This window comes from Triturus cristatus, chromosome 6, assembly GCF_964204655.1.
Source record: "Triturus cristatus chromosome 6, aTriCri1.1, whole genome shotgun sequence".
NCBI lineage: Eukaryota > Metazoa > Chordata > Amphibia > Caudata > Salamandridae > Triturus > Triturus cristatus.
Window position 1 is genome coordinate 621,906,429 of NC_140589.1, and position 20,712 is coordinate 621,927,140.

Genomic DNA, 20,712 nt, shown 5'->3' on the forward strand with positions numbered 1-20,712 from the left:
TTCCGCCAGCTTAGGACTGCGGTCGGTAAAAAAGGTTGTGACTGCTTTTCACTTTGGGCAATTCATCACTCTTTCAACGTTCTTTATTCGGCCTCACCCCTGGCATGAAGAGGAGGGTCGCCATCAATTGGACCCACAAGAGCTTTGAGTTTCTACATTTTTCACTCCAGAGGTCATTGGGTGGATAATCTGCTTTTTTGTGGGGTTCTCTTAGGTAATGAAAGGCAAGGCAGTGCCGAAAAGAACACTGTCAAGGTGATTAGTCTTTGACAACTGTAAGTCCACAATGTGGGCATCAGTGCGCATGTTTATTCATAAAGCACTACTGCCTTGACAGCCAGGTCCGACGGGAAGGGCATTTTGGCAGTTCGGTCCTGCTGGAGTTTTTGTCTGAGCCATTCCAGTCCTACCACCTTGGAAGGTACTGCTTTGGTATCTGTTGTAAAGGTGACAAATCTGCGGTTGAAAATATCCATCAAAAGAACAAGTTACTTACCTTCTTTAGGACCCTCTAACTGGATATTAATCACTACCCTCCCACCATCCTGTTCTGTGGAATGGTCCCTTTTCCCATCTAAAAAGGTCCCAAATTTTAGATCATCACACTGGTACCTCTGAATATTGTTGGGCTCCATGTCAAGAAACTGACGTTAACACACAGGTGGCATTTGTGTGCGGCTCGATTGTCCTTTCCTGGGTGGAACAAAGCCAGTGTGTAGCCACACAGCGCTTCATACTGGTGAGTGGGAAAATGTTTGTTTAAATCTTCCAGACCCAGCCTGGTGCCTGGGGATATTGTGAGGAATCTGTAGTTGGATAGAATATCCACTAGAAAGTGCATTAGCGAAGGTAAGTAACTTGTTTTTTCATAAATAATTGATGAAAAGTGAATGCATTTGTGTTGATGTTAAACAATAATGATCTCCTCTTTTAGCATGGTGCTTCTTTTGGCCCACCGCAAGGAGGCTTTCATCCTCCCTACTGGCAACCTGGACCTCCAGTGCCACCAGCTCCCCCAGTAGCTCCAGCACCGCAACAAAATCGCAGAGAAAGGACCTCCTTTAGGGATCGCCAGCGTTCACCTGTTCCAGTACCTGTGAAGCCACCAGAGCCACCTCCCCAAATTGGTATGTTTAAATCATTTTTTTTTTTATATGTATATTTTTCATTGCATTTTTTTACAATTTCTTTATGCAACATTGAGTTCCATGTTTGCTATATTGCATTGAAGGGTTAATAAAAAAAAAAAAAAAAAAAAATTCTTTTTAATAGCATAATCCATATTACGCGGTTTAATCTTTTAATCAACATTACTTGGTTTAATATTTAATTTAAAACCTTGTGCAGTTTTTTTTTTAGATGTCTTCTCTTTCTAATTTCATTTTTTATTTGTGTGTCTGTAGTTCATATTTACCTAGTATCCTAGTCAACCTGAACATTCTGGACCAAACTTCACAAGCCAGCTCGAATTCTTTGTGCTACTGTATGCAGTACCCATAATTTTAATAATGTTTATCCATAAAAAGGTGGCTTATTCCATTGGAGTATTGGTGACTGAAAGCTTTTTTGTTTTATCTACTTTGTTTTTTTCCCCCAGGCTAAACAATAGCAGCAATAAGCTAAGAACAGAGCATATAGAACTTGTTTGTTTAAAAAAAACTCGGGTCTATAAGCGAAGACCTTGTGCAATTTGGAACCCCATTGAAGGCCTTATTCTATGTGAAAGTGTCTGTTATCGTTTAATGGACATTACAATTGCAGTACGTTTTGCATTATTGTACATCCATAAATGGTGTGAGGAAGATCCCCATGTTCAGTGCAGTACAGGCAGGTGCTCTCTATTCAGTTCCCACAACTTCATTCTTGCAGCGTATTTCTTGTCGCAAAATACATGGTCAGTCAGTGATAGATGATAAGCGGTAAACAACGGCGGACCGTAATTGCCGCACCTCACTGCTATGTTCCTTTTGTAATGATCCGGAAGTAATGAGATCTGGTGTGCACATACAACTCCTGCACCTGCTGTTGTTAGGTGCCAGCTGCCAAGTAAAATAGAAACTGTACGAGTGTGGAGAGATGCACTACCAAAGTGTCTTTTCCAATAAGTGAGACTGAACAATTCATTTATGTACGGCAAGCCTTTATTTTGTCAGATACCATGAGCTCCAGCCAACGCGTTTCGTTCATTGAGAAATTAACTTCATCAGGGCATTGATGCTTTGACCCTTGATGGAGAACCGCGGTTCTCAGTTCCCCAACTGCTAGCAATGGTGAGGATGAAGAGCGCGAAGTGTAGTGATACACGAGTGAGCGTGTAAAACAGGCGTGTGTTGATGCATCCTGTGACAGCCTCCCTGATAAGGGCCTGGCTGATCGAACTTTGTGTTGCACGACAGGAGCGTTCCTTCCCGGGTCGTCAGTGTAGAATGGGCTTGTCAGTGATAGACAAACATTGCCCTTTCTTGATGCTAGCAAAGCGTCCTGCAAACTCTTATTAGACAGTGTCTTTACATCTGCCACTCTTGCCTCCAACAGCTGGTCAGACCCATCGAGGGAGTTAACACTAGAGTTTTGTAACCTTTGTTATTATGGTGTTGAGTTTGCCTGTTATGAGTTGTTCTCTATGGGATTTGACACTGGGGCCATAACCACATCTTTGATGTGTGATAGGGGCAGCAGGCTTGGTTGTCAAAATTGCTGGTATTTGTAAAATTGAGTTGTGTATAGGTACAAATCCATCTGCAAGTCAGTGAATGACCTCTAGATGTCCAGATTCTTAACACCCTTCAACCTAGAAAAACCTATGTGTTCACTTCAAGGGAATTCTGAAACTCCTCCAGGGTGGTAACCTATAGAAGTCATGTTACACTTTGAGAGGAGGACCTCTCCCATCATTGTACCTGTCCAATTGACCCTACTTAAAGCCTTATCCCAAGCGATGGACACAGTCTATGTGGTCTAGGAATGATGATCAGGAAGACGGCCCCATTTAGCATATGTAGTTGTATGAGACAGCCATTGCTCATAGTTCAAACCATAGATATGGCTTACTTCCAGCCAGTTGTTTAGCACTAGTTTGTGAGAAACCAAAATTATGACTGTAAAACGTACCCATGCCGCCTTCAGATATGGATTTCATCATTTCTCATAGGACCTCTTGACCCCTTCATTTCACACTGGTGATCCAAGAGACAAGAGGTCATCTTGGTTGCAAATTGCGTTGGCTGATCATATTAACAAGCTTCAGATGTTTTTTACCTCCATTTTGCTGGAGGTACCTGTTTCACCACAACTGTGAATCAATTGCTTATCGACGTGTAATCATGTGTGCAGTCCGTCAATGAACTCGTATTGGTAATATCTGCCAAGTTTCCTCATTTGTCTAGAAAAGCAACATAAGTAGACTTTTTTTAACCATAGAATATGGTTTTGGGTAAACGGACAGCCGTCACTCTTGACATCCGCTTACCTGCATTTTGTTAATTATCTATGCACTCTGTTGAGGCCTTTGTATCTGCAGAGGATCACATCTTGTTTTTAAAGAAAACAGCATTGTGTTTTTACCCAGGCATGTTTCTCCAGAGCGGCGTTGGTATTCTTTTTCACTTTATTTTTGATATTCCACTGATCATCAACTGAAAGTAGCTTCTTTCCATTTACAGACCATAACATATAACTAGAATCCGAGACACCGCCCGTTCACTTTGGAGGTCTTCTGGATGCCCAGTCGTTCAGCATCATTCAGCTGCCTTGGCTTGACATTGACTTTGTTTTTTGTGCTAATTTAGCTCAACTCTTCCTACTGCTTGCTTTACATTCTAAAAATGCAATGCAATGTGATGTGACTGAGTTTACACGGGTAACTTTACAAAATTCCAACCTCAATGCCCTGGCCTAATGCAGCGTAAAGTAAACAAACCTAGCTGGTATTTCAGGCATCTTATATAGTCAAAGGGCAACTTGATAAAAGTGTTTTTTACTAGCTTATATTGCGATATATTTTCAAGATAGAAAATATCCCCTATAGATTTTGTCCAGAGTGCCACCACAAGCTCGCTCACAAGGACAAGTGCAAGGATTGCAGTCTTTTCCTGCCCAATGACCAGAAGTCTGAAGGCTGTGAGCTGTACATTGAGTTACCAGGACTCTTACAGTTGGGAGAAACTGTTTTGAACACTATGCCAAGACACAGTTACATGCCAGCCTGCCCTGTCTTCGGGGCTTGGAAATGTTGTGAGAAAGTGGCTCTGTAAATACTGTTCCCAAATAGGTACAGTGTGTACAGAGTCCGGTGTCCCCAGAGGTTTGGCAGAGGTTAAAGTTAGATATAACCTTGCTCTCTAAAGTGGTAGCTTGGTCGAGCAGTAAGGCAGTATCAGAGGACAGTGTAAAGCATTTGTTGTAGACACTCAGTCAGCAAATGGTCTCACACACTCAAGTACTGAACTCTAGGCCAATGGTTTATATAAAAAATATATGGTTGTTTTATTTTAGAACCAACAATAGGTATCAAAATATACTTTATCGGAATGAGATGCTTTAGTTAAATACTTTGCAATAGTTACAGTTTTGTTGCAATAGGCAACACTATTTCAAACACAATAATACATTGAGCTCAATGTGAATTTTAAGTTATTTGCAAGTGATTACTTTCAGGATTACTTTTCTAACTCCAGGACTGGATCCTAGATTCAGTACTGGGACAGTTCTTGGAAACAAGTGAGTAAATTCGTTTTAGTTACGGTTGTGATTTTTAAGCAATATTTTGTTATTTTAAAAGTTCACACTTAAAAACTTTTGCTAATCAAATTACTACTGTTATCCTATGGAAGGAAATTCACTTAGCAGGTAAGTGGGGTTATGGTTACTTTTTTGTAGGTCAGTGTTGGATCCTAGATCCAGCACTAGTGTACCACCTGTAAGCAGTTGAGAAACGGCGTTTAAGTTACACAGACGATTTTAAAAAAATATTTATAAATTTGCAAAATCGACACTTAAGAAATTTCATAGAAAAACAGTCAGTGGTTTCCTATGGAAGAAAATTCAAGTTACGGGTAAAGTATGTTCTGATGGATACATCTGCCAGTGGATTCCTCACCTTGTGAATATCCCCTGCGCCAGCATTCCACGGAACTTTTCCCCCCAGCTCTCTACGCCGACGTGGACGATGTCATAATGCATCGGCTCCGCTCGCGACTCCGTATGACGTCACCGGAGCCATAAGAGAGCCACGTCGGCGTGATGACGTCAGCTCCCTTTTTTCCGCGCCGTCGACGTGCAACGGTTTTCCAGCACTCTCCTGCTACTTTGTAGTCGTGTAGTGTGTAACTGTTGAAATAAATTGCCATGTCTTCGACTAGGAAGTCGGGTTTCATACCTTGTAGGGAATGTGGGGTCCGCATGTCGATGACAGACCCCCATGAAGATTATTTGTGGTGCCTTTCTTCTGACCGCGATGTGGAGGATTGTTCCAGCTGCAGAAGGATGAATCCCAAGGCCTTGAAGGAAAGGGAGGCGAAGCTCTTTATGGCCAAGGCTAAGAAGGAGAAGAGAGGTAGGAAGAAGGAGAGATCGAGACCGGAGTCGTCGACTTCGCATTCTTCGAAGTCGAAGAAACACCATAAGAAAAGGAAGCATTCCTCTCGGCGCCGGTCTTCGAAGAGCAAGGCGTCGAGATCGACTTCGCCTCGACGTCTAAGTAAGGATGTTTCTCCTTCACCATCTAAGTCTCCAGAGAGATCTCCTTCGCCGAAGCGGTCCCCGGCGCAGTCACCGGCGCAGTCACCGGTTCCAGTGGAGTCTTCGGCTTCTGAGGCCGAGCAAGAACAGGAAAAAGAGCCTTCTCTAGAGCTGGATGATCCTGCGGCGCCTGTTGAGGACACTACGACTCCGGTACCAGGTACTCCTCAGCCGGATCCGGGATTAATACCTTATCCGCAGTTCCCGACTCCAGGTGGGGATTCGACGCATTTTTTAAATGCTATGTATGGGATTTTCCAACGGGCTGCCTTCCCATCCGGCGCACCTACTGGTCCCGTGGGTCATATGGCATACACTCTGGGAATGCTGCAGCATTATGCTCAGGCCCGTTTATGCCCTTTCTGCCGATGGCGCCTTTGTGGCAGTTTTCGGCGCCGTCTGGGGATCCATCTCGACTTCGATTGGATCGACCTTCTTCGGAGCCTTCCTCGACGCCGTGCCGACTCCCTCGGCTCCGCGTCCGACGCCGTCGACTCCGACTCCGGCGCCGCCGACTCAGACACCTCCGGCTCCACGTTCGGTTCCACCGACTCCGCCTACGGCGCCGCCGGCACCAGTTCCTCGGATCCGCTCAAGGAGAGAGGCCCTGAGAGTCTTGGAGGAGGAGCGTTGTAGGGAAGAGGTGGAAGAAGGTGAGGTGGATACTTCTTCTGATGACTTTGAGGGGATTCAAGAGGCTAGCGGTCTCGATACAACTCCGGAGTGGCAGCATTCTTCCACTAGATCCTCGCCACCGCAGGAACTGGCTCCTTACCATCTTGTAATAAAGAAGGCCGCAGAGTTGCTGGACTTGCAGTTGCCCTCTGCTGAGTATAAACCTAACCTTCTGACGGAGGTGTTACATTCGCCTACCTCGACCTGTGAGCCTTTGTTGCCTTTTAATGAGGCGATTTTGGAGCCAGTTATGGACGTCTGGCGTAAGCCACTCTCTTCGCTGGCAGTCTCCAGACGGGTGGCAAGAAGATATAGGGTGGCTCCTGGGGATCCAGGCTTTCTTTCTTCCCACCCTTCTCCAGAAAGTCTGGTGGTACAGGCGTCATGCTCGAAGCATGCTTCAGGAGCTTTTCCTCAGACTCCTGCGGATAGGGAGTCTAAGAAGGCGGACCAGGCGGCTAAAAAGACCTTTTCTTCAGGGAGTATGGCGCTTAAGTCTACTAATGCCACCTGCTTACTAGGGCGCTACGTTCATGCTCTTATGGACTCAATGAAATCTTTAGCCCCTAAGTTGCCAGAAGGTGATAAGGCGTCTTTTATGGAAGTGGTCACTGACACTCAGGCTGCTGCGAGGCAGGTAATTCAGTCGGGGCTTGATACGGCTGATTCTGTGACAAGGATAATGGGGTCATCTATAGCCACTAGGAGGCAAGCTTGGCTTTGTTCGTCTGGCTTCTCTACGGATGTTCAGGCCACCTTGGTGAATTTGCCCTTTGACAGACAGACTTTTTGGTGAAAAGGCTGATTCCGCCTTGCAGAGATTTAAAGAGAGCAGGGTGACGGCAAAATCTTTAGGTCTGCAGGCTCCTGCTAAAAGATTTGGGCTTAATAAATTCAGAGGCTTTGGGAGGTCTTCATTTCGCTCCTTCCGGCAGCCTCAGCAGCAACAGCAGCAGCAGAATGGTCCTATAGAGGAAGACAAAGAGGACGGAGAGGTTCTGGCCGCAACCCATCTTCATCTTCTGCCTCCTCTGCTCCCAATGAAGCTTCAGGGAAGCAGTCCTAGATCCCCCATCCTAGATCATGTAAGACCTGTGGGGGGTCGGGTGTCCCACTTTCTGCAAGGTTGGAAATCTGTTACAACGACCTTTGGGTTTTAAACCTCGTGGAGACTGGGTACGCCCTTCCCTTTCTGGAGTTTCCTCCCCCCTTACCCTCCTTGCCAGAGTTACTGCTCAGAGGACCATATACTTCTTCTGCAGAAGGAGGTGCTAGCTTTGCTTCAAAAGGGTGCGATAGAGGTGGTTCCAGAGCAGGAAAGGGGTCAGGGATGCTACTCCCGGTATTGCCTGATTCCCAAGAAGGACGGCAGATTGCGTCCGATACTGGACCTCAGAGTCTTGAACATTTACCTGAAACAGGAGAAATTCAAGATGCTGACCCTTGCGCAGGTTCTTCAAGCGTTGCAGCAAGGAGACTGGATGGTGTCCATCGACTTGCAGGACGCGTACTTCCATGTCCCAATCCTGAAGTCGCACAGGAAGTATCTCCGTTTTACGGTTGGGTCGCAACATTACCAGTTTGCGGTCCTCCCGTTTGGTCTTACTACCGCACCTCGAGTCTTCACGAAGGTGATGGCAGTGGTGGCAGCCCATCTCAGGAGGTCGGGGATTCCGGTTTTCCCCTACCTAGACGACTGACTTCTGAAGGCAGAGTCCCCAGAGATGGTGCAGCATCATCTGCAGGTAACCTCTCAGCTGTTATTCGACTTGGGTTTTTCGATAAATGTGCCCAAATCTCACCTGGTGCCCTCTCAACGCAACCTGTTCATAGGGGCGGTACTGGACACTACTGTGTGTCGAGCATTTCCTCCACCTCAAAGAATTCTCGACATTCAGGAGATGGTCCCTTTATTCCACAATGGAGCGGTTGTTCCAGTTCTGAAGGTCCTTCGTCTGCTCTGTCTGTTCGCTTCCTGCATTCTGTTGGTCAAACATGCAGGCTGGCACATGAGGACGCTCCAGTGGTGCCTCTGCAGGCAGTGGTATCAGCACAACGGGGATCTCAGGGAGTCGATCAGGATCTCCAGAGAAGCTGCAGCGGATCTATCTTGGTGGAGCGTTGAGGGCAATCTGTCTCAAGGAAAGCCCTTCCATCTACCTCCATCGGTGGCCACAGTGATTACGGATGCCTCCACCCAGGGGTGGGGCGCTCATCTGGGGGATCTGGAGCACAAGGGTCTCCAGAGGAAAGGTTGCTTCACATCAACCTTCTGGAATTGCGGGCGATTCGTTAGGCACTCAAGGCCTTCCTCCCTTCCCTTCGCGATCAGTCTGTTCAAGTCCTGACGGACAACACTACCGCGATGTGGTATGTCAACAAGCAGAGAGGAGTGGGGTCGCATTGTCTCTGCAGAGAGGCCCTGCGTCTTCGGTCCTGGGCTCAGGACCATCAGATTTGTCTGATGGCAAATCATCTGGCCGGGGTGCTGAACGTACGTGCGGACAGTCTCAGTCTGCAGTTCTCTGCCGACCACGAGTGGAGGCTCCATCCGGAGGTGGTTCGTTACATCTTTCGGATGTGGGGAACCCCTCTGGTGGACCTGTTCGCCACCCGCGAGAACGCGCACTGCCCGTCATTCTGCAGTCTCCAGTTTCCGATGCAGGGGGCGTTGGGGGAGCGTTTCAGTTGAGTTGGGGTTCACGACTCCTTTACGCGTTTCCTCCCATACCCTGGATTCCTCGGGTTCTGAGGAAGATTCGCCAAGACCGGGCCCAAGTTATTTTGGTCGCCCCGGATTGGCCAAGAAGGGTGTGGTATACAGATCTTCTCCACCTCTCCTCGTGCCCTCCTCTCCGTCTCCCTCTGAGGGCAGACCTCCTCTCGCAGTCGGAGGGGCAGGTTCTACACCCCCACCTCCAGAGCTTACACCTTCATGCCTGGAGATTGAACGGGGCAACCTGAATTCCTTCCTCCCGCCAGATGTGGTGGATGTTATATCGGCCAGGCGACACTCCACCAAGTCCATTTACTCATATTAGGTGGTCTAAGTTTGTTAAATGGTGTGGAGAGAGATCCATTGACCCTTTAAAAGCCCATCTTTCGGATGTGCTTCAGTTTGCTCTTTCCTTGGCTCAGCAGGGCTGTGCGTGGACACGGTCAAGGGCTATCTTTCGGCCTTATCGGCTTTTCTATGTCTTCCTGATCAACCGTCATTATTTAAATCTCCGATTGTACTAAGGTTTATCAAGGGCCTTACAAACAAGTTTCCTCCTACTCCTTTTGTAATGCCACAGTGGGACCTTAATCTTGTCTTAACTTATCTGATGGGGTCCCCGTTTGAGCCTCTTCATAGCTGTCCTCTGAGGCTGTTGTCCTTTAAGACGGTCTTTCTTGTAGCCATAACCTCGGCAAGGAGGGTGAGTGAGCTTCAAGCTCTTAGTTCTAAACCCCCTTTTCTAACATTACATGCTGAAAGGATGGTACTCAGGACCAGGGCTGCTTTCCTACCTAAAGTAGTTACTCCGTTTCATTTGGGGCAGTCTATTACTCTCCCTGTTTTTTATCCACCTCCTCATCCCTCCAAAGAGGAGGAAAGACTTCATCGCCTGGACCCAAAGAGAGCTGTGAGCTTTTACTTGGACAGAACGAAGAACTTTCGTCTGGACGATCAGCACTTCGTGGGTTATGTTGGTCATTCTAAAGGAAGAGCGGTGCACAAGTACACTTTATCGAGATGGATCATCCTTGCCATCAAGATCATCTATGCCCTTGCTGGTAAAGTTCCTCCTGAGGGTATTAGGGCTCATTCAACTAGAGCTAAATCATCTACATCTGCTTTGGCCAGGGGTGTTCCTGTGGCAGATATTTGTAAAGCCGCGACTTGGACCTCCCTCCATACTTTCGCAAAGCATTATTGCTTGGACTCTGAGATGAGGAGGGAGGGCCACTTTGCGCGTTCTGTCTTGCAAGACTTTCTGGTATAGGAAGGTGGACACCCTCCTCCGGGAGTGGGGACTGCTGTGGGAATCTATTCACAAGGTGAGGAGTCCACTGGCAGATGTATCCATCAGAAGAACAAGTTACTTACCTTCGGTAACGCTTTTTCTGGTGGATACAGTATCTGCCTGTGGAATCCTCACTGGCCCACCCGCCTCCCCGTTGTCCACCTTTGTATACCTTAAAAGTTGTCTTGTTTGAGATGTTATTATGCTTTCTGGTGCATTGGTAGGAAATGCTTGGTTCGAGGCATATGAGCTGCAGATCACACACTGAGGATAAGATCGCCATCTGGTGTTGGGCTCGGATGATTGCAGGTTGTTGTTGTCTTCGGAAGAAGCCTTTGGTCACGAGGTTGGTGACTCCTCCCCTGGACAACAGTGCGCATGGGCATCCACTCCATCGGCAGATTGTTTTTTTCCGCCATTGGGTTCGGATGAACTTTTTTCCGCTCCAGCAGAAAACTTCCAGCAATCGATTTAACTCTTTAATCTTCATTTCATCGACGTCGACATCAACTCGGACCGGTTCCGGAAGCGGCTGATGGACAGGACACCCTTCAAAAAATGCCCCCAGTGTGGAGCGAAGTTCCCCCACAGTGACCACCACGAGGTTTGCAACCTCTGCCTGTCGCCGGAACACAACGAGTCCACCTGTCCAGCTTGTTCCGCTTTCCGTTCGAAGAAGACCCTCCGGGACCGAAGAGCTCGACGCCATATTATGGCCAAACCAGCTCCAGAACCGGAGGACATCTTTGCTCAAGATGTTCCCGAAGACGACACCGAAGATCTCGAGATCGTGTCCGAGGCCGACGATTCCGATGACCTCATCACTCCAGGGCAGCGTGTGAGTACCATCCCCCCTGCCCCTGCCCCATCCAAAAAAGCATTGGTCAAGACTCCGCCAGCTGGGCCCAGTCGCGACCGGAAATCCTCTTCAGAAGCCCCGCCCTCGGGCCCGGCTCCGAAGACATCTAAGCCTGTGGGTGGCTCGGGCTCGAGCAAACCTCACCTGATTGTGCCTTTAACACCCTCGGCACCCAAACACCCACTGTCGGCACCGAAACAGGCTCCAAGACCGAAATCTCCTTCGGCACAGAAACGTTCCTCGGCACCGAAGTCTCCACCGGCACCGAGACGTTCTTCAACATCGATGCCTGAAAGTCCATCGGCACCGAAAACTCAGTCGGCACCGAAAACTCAGTCGGCACCGAAAACTCAGTCGGCACCGAAAACTCAGTCGGCACCGAAAACTCAGTCGGCACCGAAAACTCAGTCGGCTCCGAAAACTCAGTCGGCTCCGAAAAATCCATCGGACCCGAAAAAATCATCGGCGCCGAAAACTGCGTCCCCGCCGAAAAAAGCTCATAAAGACCCGAAGCGGACATCACAGACACCACCTTCGGAGCCAGATGAACTTTTTCGACCAGATCCTACTCAGAAGCGGATCTACATTAATCCTAACACGGGACATGTGACTGCCATCCCATATAAAAAGCGGAAGCTGGACACTACACCTCCCCCAGCTCCCATACGGAAAAAGGACTGTGCTACTTCACCACTTCGTCCTTCCTCTCCTGTTTTACCTCCTAACCCGTCCCCCCCTCCTCCTCCTGATTCTCCTTTACCTTTACCTTTACCATCTCCCTATCATTCACCTCCTCCACAGGATGATAATGATGACTTAGGGGGAGGGGCGGACCCTGATTTATTTAATGATCCTGTTGATCCAAACGACCCTTTTACGTTCCCAGACCCAGCACCCATGTATGACTGGTCTTATCCTATACCTGACATGCCTGACCCCACTACCTACCCCTCCAAGCCCTCCCCTCCTGATGACCACCTAGGGTTCGGCCAACTTATAAATAGGGCAGCATCATTCCACGGCGTTACAATGCACACAGACGCCCTTGAAGAGGACTTTCTCCTTGATACCTTTGAGCAGTCACAAAAGACTGTTCACATACTGCCCATGATCAAAGGGGTTATAAAGCATGCTACTGAAGTCTTTAAGGACCCTGTTCGAGCTAGGGTTCTCAACCCACGCATCGAAAAAAAGTACCGACCAGCCCCGCAAGACCCTGCATACATTAAGGCCCAGCTCCCTTTAGACTCCCTAGTCGTATCAAATGCCAGAAAGCGCGCTAACTCACAGACAACTGGAGAAACGCCTCCCCCAGACAAAGAGTCTAAGCTTTTAGAAGCATCGGGCAAACGGGTCGCCGCGCAGGCGGCTAACCATTGGCGTATTGCGAATACCCAGGCCCTGTTAGCCAGGTATGATAGAGCGCATTATGACCAACTTGAGGACCTTATGCAACATCTGCCTGAACCTTTTAAGTCCCAGGCCTCTGACCTCATCCAAGAAGGCAAATTAATATCTAATGCCTCCATTAAATGCGCCTTAGATGCAGCGGACACTGCTTCTAGAGCGGTCAATACTAGCGTCTTACTCAGACGACATGCCTGGCTCCGTATTTCCGGTTTTAAACCGGAGGTTCAAACCGCAATTCTAGCTCAACCTTTCAACCAAGAGCAGCTATTTGGCCCTGCAGTAGATACTGCATTGGAAAAAATGAAAAAGGATAATGAAACTGCCAAGTCTATGGGAGCACTGCAGTCTCATCAAAACCGGGGTTCCTTTCGTCGCTCCTTTTATAGAGGAGGCTCCAAAAACACTTCAACTGAGACCACGTCCACCTTTAAAAATTCTGGACAAACATCCCCTAACAGAGGTTACTTCCGGGGAGGTTATAGGGGAAACAATAACAAAGGTCGAGGGCGGGGCAACAACAACAACACCCGCACCTCACCAGCCACCAAACAGTGACTTGCCACCACTCCCCCCAGACCATTCCACTCCGGTCGGGGGGCGACTCCAACAATTCCTGCCTGTCTGGACTTCCATCACCACAGACAGGTGGGTACGACAAATTATCCAGTCTGGCTACTGCCTCGAACTCATACAATCCCCCCCAAACATACCGCCCAAACAACGTCCAATGTCCTCGCATCATCTCTCTCTCCTCAAACAAGAAGTTCAATCCCTGTTACAAAAACATGCGATAGAACCAGTCCCCCTTCAACATCAGGGAAAAGGGGTATATTCTCTATACTTCCTCATTCCCAAAAAGGACAAAACACTAAGGCCCATACTGGATCTCAGACTACTAAACCAGTATATACATTCGGATCATTTTCACATGACCACTCTCCAACAAGTCCTCCCACTTTTACAACAGGGAGACTTCCTCGCCACATTGGACCTCAAGGACGCATACTTTCACATCCCTATGCATCCCGCTCACAGAAAATATCTACGATTTGTGGTAGATGGGCAACACTATCAATTTACCGTTCTCCCATTCGGAGTAACAACAGCACCCAGAGTGTTCACCAAGTGCCTAGCAGTCGTGGCAGCGCATCTCAGAAGACAACAGATCCATGTCTTCCCCTATCTGGACGATTGGCTCATAAAAGCCAATACATACCAAAAATGCGTTCTCCACACTCATCGCACGATTCAAACTCTCCACGATTTGGGATTCACTATCAACTACCCCAAATCCCACCTACAACCTTCCCACTTACATCAGTATCTAGGAGCAACCATAGATACATCCAAAGCCATTGCCTATCCCAGCACAGCCAGGATAGCCAGTATACAAAATCTCATCTCTCAATTTCAAACTCATCCATCTCTTCCAGCAAGAGTGTTCATGCAGCTCCTAGGCATGATGGCGTCATGCATCTCCATAGTCCCACACGCACGACTTCAAATGCGTCCCTTACAGGAATGCTTAGCACAACAGTGGAACCAAGCTCACGGACAACTTACCGATCTGGTGTTGGTGGACAGTCGCTCACTTCGATCACTGAAATGGTGGAACACCATCAACCTGTCCAAAGGGAGACCGTTCTTAGAGCCTCTTCCACAAGTTGTGCTAACTACAGACGCATCTCTCACGGGGTGGGGAGCCCACCTCCTTCACCATACCACTCAGGGCAGATGGACCAGCCAACAAAAACTGCTCCACATCAACCACCTGGAACTCTTAGCAGTGTTCCTAGCACTAAAATCCTTTCAAATTCACCTAAAGAACAAAACTGTCCTCATACGCACAGACAACATGACGACAATGTATTATATACAGAAACAGGGAGGGACACACTCTCTCCAACTGTCCCAACTGGCACAGCAAATCTGGAGATGGGCAATTCCCCAAAACATCTACCTGTTAGCAGAACATCTCCCAGGGATCCACAATCAAGTGGCCGACCTCCTAAGTCGCCACACACAACAGATCCACGAATGGGAACTACACCCCAAGGTTCTACTCCCCTTCTTCCAAAAGTGGGGACAACCAGACATAGACCTGTTCGCCACTCCCGAAAACACAAAATGCCCAACCTTCGCCGCCAGGTTTCCACACCCACAGTCGAAGGGCAATGCCCTATGGATGAACTGGTCAGGCAGATTTGCGTACGCCTTTCCGCCTCTCCCACTAGTTCCATTTGTGGTACGCAAACTGAAACAACAGTCACTAATACTAGTGGCTCCCACTTGGGCACGTCAACCGTGGTTCACCACGCTTCTAGAACTATCCTTAGTTCCACATCAAAGGCTACGCCTCTCCCCGGATCTATTAACCCAGAACCATGGAGAAATCAGACACCCAGATCCTCAAACACTGAACCTAGCGATCTGGCTCCTGAGGTCTTAGAGTTCGGTTACCTCAATCTCCCTCCAGACTGTATGAATATCATAAAGGAAGCCAGACGACCTACTACTAGAGCGTGTTATGCCGCTAAATGGAAACGATTTGCCATCTACTGCGCTAATAATGACATACATCCATTGGATGCTTCCATCCAAAACATCATTTGCTATCTACTACACTTGCAAAGATGCAATCTAGCGTATTCCTCTATACGTTTACACCTAGCAGCCTTGGCAGCCTACTTACAAAATAGGCAACACCTGTCCCTTTTTAAGGTACCAGCCATCAAAGCGTTTATGGAAGGTCTCAAAAGAATTCTTCCCCCAAGATTGCCACCTGCACCAGTGTGGAATCTCAATGTGGTTCTAACAAGACTCATGGGTCCCCCATTTGAACCTATGCACAAATGTGAATTGCAATTCCTAACATGGAAGGTAGCCTTCCTTATCGCAATCACTTCCCTGCGCAGAGTAAGTGAAATACAAGCCCTTACACTTGAGGAACCTTTCTTACAACTACACCGTAACAAAGTGGTTCTTAGGACAAACCCTAAATTTCTTCCAAAAGTGATTTCCCCTTTCCACCTTAACCAATCAATAGAACTACCGGTCTTCTTCCCAAATCCAGACTCGGTAGCTGAAAGGGCCCTACATACCTTAGACGTTAAAAGAGCCTTGCTTTATTACATCGACAGGACAAAACCTTTTCGAAAGACAAAACAACTCTTTGTTGCTTTCGCGCCACCACACAAAGGCAACCCGATCTCCAAATCAGGAATAGCCCGGTGGATAGTTAAATGCATCCAAATATGCTACCTCAAGGCTAAACGTACACTTACAGTTCCCCCTAGGGCGCACTCCACGCGTAAAATAGGGGCTTCTATGGCCTTCTTAGGCAATATTCCCTTAGAAGACATTTGCAAGGCAGCCACATGGTCTACCACGCATACCTTCACTAAACACTATTGTGTTGACGTGCAGGCCAAACAACAGGCCTCCGTGGGCCAGGCTGTCCTAAAAACTTTATTTCGAGCTGCTGCAACGGATACAGGCGACCACCGCTAAGGGGAGCACTGCTGTATAATCTATCCTCAGTGTGTGATCTGCAGCTCATATGCCTCGAACGGAATATGCTACTTACCAGTATGCATCTGTTCTTGGCATGTAGAGCTGCAGAGTCACACACGCCCGCCCGCCTCCCCGGGACCTGTATCTGTTCCAGCATCCGTCTTACTTAGACATTACACATGGACATCCTTTCTTTCTTTCTATATACTCCATCTTTTCCCATCATGGCGAAAAACAATCTGCCGATGGAGTGGATGCCCATGCGCACTGTTGTCCAGGGGAGGAGTCACCAACCTCGTGACCAAAGGCTTCTTCCGAAGACAACAACAACCTGCAATCATCCGAGCCCAACACCAGATGGCGATCTTATCCTCAGTGTGTGACTCTGCAGCTCTACATGCCAAGAACAGATGCATACTGGTAAGTAGCATATTCCTTTTATTTAGCTTTCCTTTTGTATATGTTCTATGTATATTTGATGGTATATTGTATACTGTGTATACTTTGAATCTGTAGTTGGTCCACCTGTGCGCCTCGGGGGCACGGAAAAAATGGGTGGAACTGACGTCATCACGCCGACGTGGTTCTCTTATGGCTCCGGTGACGTTATACGGAGTCGCGAGCGGAGCCGATGCATTATGACGTCGTCCACGTCGGCGTAGAGAGCTGGGGAAAAAAGTTCCGTGGAATGCTGGCGCAGGGGATATTCACAAGGTGAGGAATCCACAGGCAGATACTGTATCCACCAGAAAAAGCGTTACCGAAGGTAAGTAACTTGTTCTTCTCGTTACTTTTGTGATCCAGGGCTGGGCTCCTAGGCTCAGTACTGGGACCTCTATCTAAAACAGGTAAGTAATTACGTTTTCACGGTTGGTACGATTTTTAAAGAATATTTGTAGTTTGCAAAAATCGACACTTGGAAGAAATTTCACAGAAAAACAGTCAATGATTTCCTATTGAAAAAAATTGGGTTAGTGGTAAGTAAGGTTGTGAGTACTTTTCAGGGTCAGTGCTGGGCACCAAGATCCAGCACTGGGATCTCTCCTAATAGCAGGTGAGTATTTCCGTTTTCGTTACTCGGTTGATTTTAGGTGAATATTTCAAGTTTTAGAAACTCCACACTTAGAAGAAATTGCAGAAGAAACCAGTCAATGTTACCCTATGGAAGAAAAGTGAGTTATCGGCTTTTTGGTAAGTACTCGACTGGCAGAGTTAAGGTTCTGGGCACAGACTCAGAGGTCTCCCAGGGTCAGGTTGGTACAGTTGTTACACCCTCAGCGGCACTGGGGCGGCCGGGTGCAGAGTGAGTTAGGCCCAATGTTATCCTATGGGAGGCAGGGGGGCCTTGGTTGGTGGCTGCTGACTAGCAGGCCACGCGGCTGTGGGAGCTGGGCTCCTGGTCACTTGCTCAGGGCAATTGGGGAAGTAGGTAGGAGTAGAAGTTGCAATACCAGGGCCACTCGGGCGGCTGGGTGCAGGGTGCTTTTGAGCCTTCTGGCGCTTAATGGATTTCAATGGTATAGCTCAAGGACTAACAAAGGCTGCAAGCTCGGGGACGAAGATTCTTAGGGTGCTACCACCACTTTGAAAGGTAAGTTGGGTAGTTTGAGGATAGGTAGGTACCCAGGAGTCGGGCACAGGGGGCCGCAGGGCGCCGGGTGCAGGGGTGCCTTTTGATGTCAGGAAATCTTACCCTCTGTTGTACGCGGTTGGGGGGGTCCCTGGTTCTGAGGCTGCAGGCGTTGTCAGGAGCGACGAGGTGGGTCCTTGGGTGCCTGATTCGGGGTCACTGTCGCCAGGGGGACGTCCTCAGGGTCTTTGTCCACTGCGGCACAGGCCAGGCTTGGCGGGTGCAGGGTTCGCGGTTCCCGGGCTGAAGCCAGGGGTTAGAAACTTGCTTTGAGCAGAGCCACTACTCATGGGAGTCCCAGGTGCTCAGACTTGCAAGGTAGCCAGGTCCTCCGGGGTTTGTAAGGTTGCTGGCCACAGGAGGTGCCGGGATTTTAGCAGGAGCAGGTTCGAGGGTCGACAGGCCCGTAGGGCTGGGTCCAAAGCAGTTGGTGTCTTCCTCTTCTTAGCAGCTGCATGGCAGGTCCTCTTTCTTCTTGTTCTTCTTTGCTTTTTCGGAATCTGGAATCTAAGGAAGGAAGGTTCAGGGTGCTCCTAAATACTAGTTCTAGGGCCGTTACAGGTAGGTAAAGGGCAGGGACCAATGGGTCCCTGCCCTGGGGTGGGTACACCCACTATCCTGCCACTCTCCTGTGGGAGGGAGGCAGTAGCCTAGTCCTGATTGGGCAGGGCTTCTAATCTTCAAGATGGCGAGAGTCAGGAGATGTGCTTCACCTCGCCTCCCCCACCTGAGGGGTGGGGTTGGCAGAGGCTGGCACATGCCCTGTCCTTACTTGGGGTTTCCGGCCAGTCTTCTCGCCAGAGTGGGGGTCAGAACCGGTGGGGGTCAGTTGCTGAGTACATTGCTGTACCTGGAGAAGCTCACAAAGGCGGCATGCCTTTGAAGCTTCCCCCTTGCCCATCCTGGGGGAGGAGACCTAGCACCTCGCCCAGGATGTGCATTGTTGCAGGCCCAGGAGAGCGAGAGCTCTCCACCCAGGGGTCCCAGAACATGTCTGCTGTGTGGCAGCCTAGGCAGCCTCTCAGACCAGACGTGGATTGTAGGTTAGATTTCAGGGGGCATCTCTAAGATGCCCTCTGTATTGCTTTGTACATTAAATCCCACACTGGCATCAGTGCGGGTTTAGTGTGCTGAGAAGTTTGATACCAAACTTCTCAGTCTCTGGTGTTGCCATCATGGTGCTGTGGAGTCCGTGTTTGACGAGCTCTCCGCACCATATACTCTTAAATGGCAGCACTGCACTTACAGTGCCCAGGAATGGACCTGTGTACTGTAGGGGCACAGGGCTCATGCTCCTGTGCCCACACCACTGGCATAGGGCACCCAGCTAGAGGAGTGGCTGATGTATGCCAGGGCAGTGTAGGTTGTGGGCATGGCACACAGGGATGTGTGCCATGTTGACTCTTTGTTTTGTCTTGTACCCAGACACTCAGCCTGCAAGGGCAGTGTGTTTGTGTTAGGGTACAGGGCCTGTAAGGGTGGCACAATAAGTTCTGCAGCCCTTAGAGGCCTTCCCTGGTCACAAGGCCCTGGGTACCTAGGGTACCATTTACCAGGGGCTGACATGTGGCCAGGGTTTGCCAATTTGGGTTTTAGGGAAGGAACATAGGCCCTGGGCACCTGATTGGCAGGAGTCTTGGGCACACTCAGTCAAAGTACATTCATCAATTCAGCAAAAAGTGGGGGCATACCATGCAAGAAAGATGGCACTTTATCACAAATGTAGAGCAACAAATGAAACTCTGAAGAAACCGATGCCTGGGAGATGGGCCGGTGGTTGTAGATGGGTAGATCAGAGGTCAAAGCCGTCAAAACACCAAGCACTCAGAAGGCGTATGCCTGCAATTCCTCAGGGTCACATTAGGGCAGTGCAAAAAACCTCAGACTCTAAGTCCTTGACACCAAAGTACTTAGTAGTTGAAGGGAAGTCGAAATTCCAGGAGCCCCACAGATCTAAACACAGATAGTTGTGGGGAAAAACTCCCAGAATCTGGCTTGATCCCGAAAGGGTATCTGGTCTAGGGAGGGGAGAAAGAGTTGTAGGAAAAGGAAACTCTGCAGTGAAAATGGAGACTACAACACTAGGTGTGGTATACTGGGCGCTTGAAGTTGAGATAAAGAAACATCTTTTCAAAGCAAGATGGCAGCACTGCTCCAGAAGAGAACGGAATTTGGATTTTTTGATCCCAGCAAAGGCAGAGGAGAGTAAGATATTAGTGGAGGAGCAGGCAGAACTGGAGCCTGCAACAACACCTGAACCCCAAGGAGAAGAGCAAGCAGTCTCCTATGGAGAGGAGAAAAAATATAAACTGGGCCCCCTCCAGGACTCCAGATCAACAGAAGGGGAATGGCAAGATGTAGGTAGACAAACGTACTAGAAGAGGACACAGATTCACCACCAGATGGCATGGCCATATATAATGCTGTCATTACGAGGGCATAGAATACTTATGGAGTTCACCTAAAAGAGGAGCAAATTAAGCCACGATTTGTACAAGATACTTTTCTTCCCTTAAAATAAAAAACACTTTTCTTTGCCTGTGTTGCCAAGCATGCTAGACCAGAAAAGGGATTCCTTTATAGAACTGGCCTTCTCCAAGGCAGTCACATCAAGTATATAAGACTATACATAGATCAACAAAAGCACTACAAGTGATTTCATATAGTCATAAGGAAAGTAAAATAATAGAGTTTTGGGGGAGGAAGATGAAGATGTCAGTCACCACACAGTGTCGAATAGCTAACTCCAGTGTTGTCCTAATCAGTGAGAGGAGATTGAGGATCTGATACATCTCCCAGATCAATACAGGAAAAAAGCAAAGGCAGTAATCCAAAATGAGAAAACTATCTCCAATACCTGCCTGAAATCTGCCCTAGAT

General features: G+C 48.4%; 1 protein-coding gene across 2 annotated transcripts in view; it reads left to right on the plus strand.

Moving 5' to 3' along the window:
* Positions 1–20,712, plus strand: part of PNISR (PNN interacting serine and arginine rich protein) — a 362,924-nt gene that overhangs the window by 167,139 nt on the left and 175,073 nt on the right. For both annotated transcript variants that reach the window (XM_085611119.1, XM_085611118.1), the window contains exon 5: positions 935–1,127. In XM_085611119.1, coding sequence (XP_085467245.1) covers positions 935–1,127 — 193 coding nt within the window. The remainder of the gene's footprint in view (positions 1–934; positions 1,128–20,712) is intronic.